Here is a 6,547-nt window from a genome sequence, read left to right on the forward strand (position 1 = left end):
TGATACGCTGCTTTTTTTCAAAGTTTTTTTTATTTTAAAGTAATCTCTACACCCAGTGTGGGGCTTGAACTCCACCATTGAGCGAGCCAGGCACCGCAAACCCCAGGGTGCTTTTTTTTTTCTACGTTTTAAATCTACTTTTAATATGTTTGACATCCTCTGGTTTTTACCCAATAACAAAGAATTCACAAATTTTGTGGAAAAGACTTTCCACCCACAAATTCAGCCTTGATAATTCCATGGTATTTGAAACTTAATTACAGGGTTTTTGTACTAAGATTCTTTGCCTCTTTAGCTTATAGAATTCCAGAAATGTGAAGTCTGTTCTGTGTTTTTTCTCAGATGTCTGAAATGGAACTGAAAGCCTTTGGAAGTGGCATTGATATAAAACCAGGCACACCTCCAATCAGCGGTAGAAGCACCACACCAACATCTAGTCCTTTCCGGTAAAATGGGCATTTGAATTTCCAAATAACTAAATACAATTTGTTTGTTAGATACTTACTATGTCACCAGGCCTGTGGTAAGCACAAGACATTCTGATAATTTTATCTAAAATGTTAAGCTATTAAATGAAGAATGTATCTGTTATATTTTTAAGAATTTTTTTTTAATACAGGGGAAATCTAGCTAGTATTCTTTCTCACCTCTGCCCCCCCAGTGTCTCTCCACTACCATAACGTTTGGTAACTCACCTTGGTAAATTTTCATCAGCTACCACATAAGAAGAATCTACCAAGAGCAATGTCTCTAACAGTCTATAACAGCATTATTTATTTGGCACTACTGTACTGACCAGTGATGGCTTTTTTCCAAGGGCTACTTCCACAAGTCCGAACAGCCAGTCCAGCAAAATGAACAGCATTGTCTATCAGAAGCAGTTCCAGTCAGCCCCTGCCACTGTGAGAATGACACAACCATTTCCTACACAGTTTGCACCCCAGGTGGGCAGATATGAGTGAGAAATGAGTATTATTTACTTGGAAATGATTGCTAATCTGGCTAATTACCTGATTTCATAATCTTGCCATATTATAACCAGTTTAGAAACATAGTTTTTAATGAGAAACAGTTTCTTATTTAACAGTACATTTATGACATTCATATATCTTCTCCGCAGTTTTCAATGAGATACAGGTAGTAACCGTATCTAAAGCAGACAAGAGAAATAGTCAAAAGATTCCCCACACAGCTCTGGTCATTTCAGTCCTGTTACTTTTATCTTTTTTGAAGAAGTGGACTTTTCAGAGAAGGGTCCCAGTGCTTAAAGTTTCCTAGGTTTAAAGTTTTTTTTGTTGTGTCGTCGTCGTCGTCGTTTTTTTTTGTTGTTGTTTTTTTTTGTTACTTAAGAGAACTGTGTTAGTTGAGTTAAAATTTCCAAAAGGTGTTCTAATATATGTGTAAAAATATTGGCTTCTCTTCCCTTCGCTGATCGAATGGAAAGACTAACTAAAATTGATCATAACTCTCACAAATGAGAATTGGTTCCTGAGAAAACACTTATTTGTTGAATTGGTGTTATTTTTATTTATTTTCAGATTATGTTTGGTATAAGTGTGTGCCTTTTCTGCAATTATATCTTTTTAAAAAGATTATCCTAATTAGTAGCTTTTCTATCTCCCCTTCAGAATTTGTAGCTGAAATGTTAGAACCAACTACAGTGCCATAGTGTGCTTTGCCTAATTTTTCTGTTAGATTCTCAAGCATGGCCTGTTTGTTCTTGGTCCCTGTAATAGAATTGCACAAATCCCTGCACTTCCTTTCACTTGGCAGAATGGGCACAGATTTACTCTGAGATAAGCCAACCTGATCTAGTTGGCAAAATTTTTTTTTTAACAGTTCAATGTTGTATGTTTTGTTTTTTTCACTCAGATTCTCTCTCAGCCTAACCTGGTCCCTCCATTGGTAAGAGCCCCACATACTAACACCTTCCCAGCGCCTGTTCAGAGGCCGCCAATGGCACTGGCCAGTCAGATGCCTCCTCCGCTGACCACAGGCCTCATGAGCCATGCTCGTTTGCCACATGTAGCCAGGGGTCCTTGTGGATCACTATCTGGAGTCAGAGGTAATCAGGCCCAGGCTGCGTTGAAGGCTGAACAAGACATGAAGGTTAGTACAGTGTTAACAGCCAACAGAGCAAGAATCTGTCTCTGAACCATGTCTTAAAGATGCCTCTGGACCCATAACCACAAACCCAGGCATTCATTGTCTTAGCTGATTTAACCAAGCTAACTACTTTTATTCATTCCTTTTTTTTTTTCTTATTTCTTTTTTTCTCCCTATTCCCCCCCCACTTTTTTCTTTTTTTTTAATTTTTTTCTTTTTTTAGTTTTTATTTTTTTGCAGCTATAGCTAGCAAATAAGTTAACATTTTAAACTCTGGCAATAGGAATTGCTTATAAAATGAATATTTGAGGGAGATCTGAGTTTAGCTGCTACATTTTTTTGGAAGAGCAAAAAAGTAATGTGGATTATTATAGATGTCCCCATTTTCTTTTGTTTTTTTTCTTTGTTTTCTTTTTTATCCCTCCCCCCTCCCTAGACTTGATACAAATCATGGTTATGTGAAAATTCTGGAGTGGGTAAGAGATTTTATCTATCTTGATTTTTCTTCCTTCGTGAGTCATGCAAGTACAGTTTTCTTCTCAAACTGTTTCCATACCTTTTTTTTTTTTTTTTTTTTCCCTGCCACCTGAGTTGGCTTATTCCACAGCAGATTTGCAGTTGTAGATGAAGAACTGAAAAAAGCACTTTGGGATCCTTCATAGTAAAAGGCACTGATAAACGTGAGGTTTGCTGATGCAGAAGAGTGCCTTTAGGAGTCTGTGTGGGGACAGTTTCTAGAAACCCTGTCTGTCTGCCTGTACAGCCGGCTGAATCCATTGAGTCTGTATTTACTTAGACTTGACTTGAGAGGTCTTAGTAATTTTGCCTATTTGTCACTATGTGTATGTGTATACACACATATATGTATGTATCGGGTCAGACTAGAACAAAGAAAAGCTTGCTGCCTTCAAACAGGCAACATCCCCAGTAATGCTTTACCCTGAATTAGAAACATGTTTATGATCATCCTGTTAGAAAATTTGGTTGACTAGCTAGTTTCTTTCTACATTGATACTCCTCATTTCTCATCCTGAGTAATCAAATTTAAAGACTACTCTGCAGTGAAACTCTTGTTAAACGTGATCTACTTTTATTAAGGCTGTGTGCCTAGGGTTTCCCTCTGTTCATAACTATTAAAAAATACGTGTATGTGTAGGAATCTTTGGAAACTCTTTGGCCATGGTTTCCAGTTTTCCTGTCTCCTTGGAACTTGATTTTCATACCTTCCCATGTTGGAAATGACATTAGAGCTTATAATGGGGTCGGGGAGGGTAAAAATTTCTTGAAGTTGCTTTAGATCTTTGGATAGTATAGGTTTCCTGTAGAACATGAAGGGCTCTTTGTTACATGCGAGAGGTACTGAAACTTAAGTTTTAATTGTGTACATTACAGTGGTATAATTTACAGATTGACGTAAGTATATTCTTTGGGGCACATAGTCAATAAAAGTAGGAAATTATTTTACCAGCTCAGAATGTGGTAGGAGCTATCAGAACTTAGTGATCAAGTGAAGTTGTAGTTACTAATTTCTGATGCTCTTCCCCTGCAGAAGAGAGCTGTGGGAAGAGGACTCAGCCACAAGACATTTGGTCCTAGGTGTTGGTAATGCCACAATATAAGTGCTTCCTTTCCCTTTTATTGTAGACCACATATTGATAACTAGAAGTTTTAAGTGTTACGTATATATGTCTTCAAATTTGCAAGCAGCCTCCCTAAGTAGAACTTAATATAAGTTTTTTTGTTCCGGAAAAGTTACAGACCAACAGCAATTTCTGTCTTATTATTTTGTAAGAGGGCAAACTTTGAAAATGTGGTGGGAGGTGGTCCTGTTGTTTTCAAATGTTTAAAAAAAAATCACGTGGAATATTTGCCAAGATAGGAAGAAATCTGTTCATTAAAAGCTGAAAGATCATTGAGGTACCTTTGGTTTGGGCCAGATGTGGGGAAAACGGATTTGTGGTTGGTGAAGAGTGAATGGAGATGGACGGACAGGTTTCGCTAATGCTGCCGCGTTCTCAGTCATGGTTTCTCATTTTTTAAGGCAAAGCAGAGAGCAGAGGTTCTTCAGTCCACGCAGCGGTTCTTCTCCGAACAACAACAGAGCAAACAGATAGGAGGCAAAGCCCCGAAAGTGGACAGTGATTCAAGTAAACCTCCTGAAACACTGACCGACCCTCCTGGTGTCTGTCAGGAAAAAGTAGAAGAAAAGCCTCCCCCTGCACCCACCATAGCCACCAAACCTGTTAGAACTGGACCAATCAAACCTCAGGCGATCAAAACGGAAGAAACAAAATCTTAAAGGCTGTGGTTTATTGCAGGGGGTTGGGGGAGGGGAGAGGGGAACGAGGGAGAAGGAAGTCGGATAATGCCAGCAGCCAAAGGGGTAAAATGGTGTGTGACGTTATCCTGTCCAGAGCTGGGAGGTGCACGGGGGACGTGGGAGCCATTTACACTGACACACAGCCCTGCGCCCGTAAGATGAGGCTTTGCCAGCTTGCACCTGCTGTACAGTGCGCACTCTGTTGATGGCCATGCATTTCCAGTCCGAATTTACATACAGACACGTGCACGCGTTCCTTGAGTGCATAGCATTCAGAACTGAAATCCTTAGGGTTACATAAAACACCAGAAGTAGGAGGAAAATAACCCCGCCGAGGAATAGCTGAGCCTGAACAGTGGTGATTCCAGCTAATACGTCAGGTGTGGTTTCTTTGCTCCCTTACGTTCTTGGGATGTGATTGTAGCATTTGTGGGCTTGGTGGCCAAGAACTGAAGATAACTGGTGCTGGATAGAGGAGCCTTATTTTTTATTACAGCAGCTTGCTATTTTTGTAACCTTGTGATTGAGTTGAACACAATCAAAGTACAGTCACTGATCTCCCCCTCTTCCTGGATGAGTGAGCAGGTGATGAAGTATGCTGTCCGTGTCCTTGCACGTGTCCAGGCGGGCAGGGTTTGGCTACTGCTGCTGTTGGAAATGATGCTGTGTTTGCTTGTGGCCCGAAGCTTTGAAGTGCTACTTGGCGTCTCCTTTCTTCCACGGAGTCGTCATGTCTTCAGACGTGACAGATCGGGTAAAATACTAGTTAGGTTGAGTCTGGCTTGCCTCCGCTCGGTCATCTTTGTATGAATCCAATGGGGTTTTGTTTGTTTGTTTTTAACGGTTTTTAACTGATGTTCATCAAGAGCAGTGAATACCTAGAACTGTGCCCGAAATGGAAGGAAATCCTATCGAAGAAGGTGCGTTTCTTTACAGAGCTGTGTCATACCATCCTTTGGGCCCTCTGCTGGAAAAGTAGAATCAAGTCTCAAATAATGCCTTTTCAATTGTATCCTCTAGTATTATAGATGTAGGACAGTACTGTGTCATACCTCTGTGAATGTAAAATATCTTGTACCTGCTTTATGATGCGTAATAGTGACCGTGCTTTATCAGAGCTGTTTTTAATGACGTTATTCTAGAATGTTTTCTTTCCAGATGATGATTGAGAAGCTAATAAAAAAAAAATGGTGCCAGGTACCACAACAGTAACAGAACTTTGCTGTTTTCTGGGGTTTTGTTTTTTTACCTTTTTTTTCTTTTTTATTAATGGAGTGTGCTGGATGTCTCTATAATTTTGTTCAGATGACTGCAGAACCTGGAAAAGCTGTTGCTGCTATTGATGCATAACATACTGCTATTGGTCTTTTTATATAAATAAATATATATATATATATACATACATATACATATATATATAAATAATTTGAATTTTTGGAAACTTTAGCTGTGCTGTCAACTTTGGAAAAAGTATCCCAGTTGTACCGTGTTGGGTTGGCATTGTACAGAAATTAACAGCCATATTGGTCTAGAAATGTTAAACATAATTTTTCCATTTGTACAGGGGTAACGCACTGTATTAAATATATAAGGTCTTATCTACATGGGTTTGATTACAGAAACTAATAAAGTATTCTCTAAATAATGAATCTTGGAACTTCTAATGCATTCCTAAAATCTGGAGCAAGAAGGTCTGTCATGTACCAAAAATAGTGATCAAGAGTACATTATGCTCTAGGAAAAGGTTATCATCCAAAGACTGATTCCAGCTTCTAAGAACTATGAAGTTCATTCAGTCCAAGTAAATGTTGTCGGGGAGGATAGTAGTCAGGGCCTCTGTTCTCAGGGTAGCCATCCTCCTCCTGAGAACAAGTCTGTCGAGGAGAAGAGAAGTCTCTCCAGATGATGCCAGCCGCTGAATGTAGAAAATAGTTTCTTCAGGGCAGAAATTGAAGGGCCCAAAATAGATCTCAGTACTTAATGTTTGTATTTTTCATATCTTTCCTAGCACATTCATAGTCATGATCACCTTACATAAGCAGTCTGTAAGGGATTTGCTTTATTATTTACTCATTTTGTAAAATGACGTGCTGAGGGAATTTAATTGCCTAAATCCCGTAT

At 39.2% G+C, this 6,547-nt stretch overlaps 1 protein-coding gene across 7 annotated transcripts in view; it reads left to right on the forward strand.

Moving 5' to 3' along the window:
* The window catches only part of PRRC2C (proline rich coiled-coil 2C), a 92,440-nt gene extending 86,365 nt beyond the window's left edge, over positions 1-6,075 (forward strand). For 2 of the 7 annotated variants that reach the window (XM_008696190.2, XM_008696197.2), the window contains exons 32-35: positions 343-446; positions 818-944; positions 1,873-2,109; positions 4,148-6,075. In XM_008696190.2, coding sequence (XP_008694412.1) covers positions 343-446; positions 818-944; positions 1,873-2,109; positions 4,148-4,405 — 726 coding nt within the window. In that variant the 3' untranslated portion in view covers positions 4,406-6,075. Of the gene's footprint in view, positions 1-342; positions 447-817; positions 945-1,872; positions 2,110-3,655; positions 3,709-4,147 lie in introns of all 7 variants that reach the window. The other 5 variants (XM_040636202.1, XM_008696213.2, XM_008696205.2 and 2 more) reach the window with 4 other exon arrangements.
* The last annotated feature ends 472 nt before the right edge of the window (positions 6,076-6,547 follow it).

This window comes from Ursus maritimus, unplaced genomic scaffold (assembly GCF_017311325.1).
Source record: "Ursus maritimus isolate PB19 unplaced genomic scaffold, ASM1731132v1 scaffold_2, whole genome shotgun sequence".
Lineage (NCBI taxonomy): Eukaryota > Metazoa > Chordata > Mammalia > Carnivora > Ursidae > Ursus > Ursus maritimus.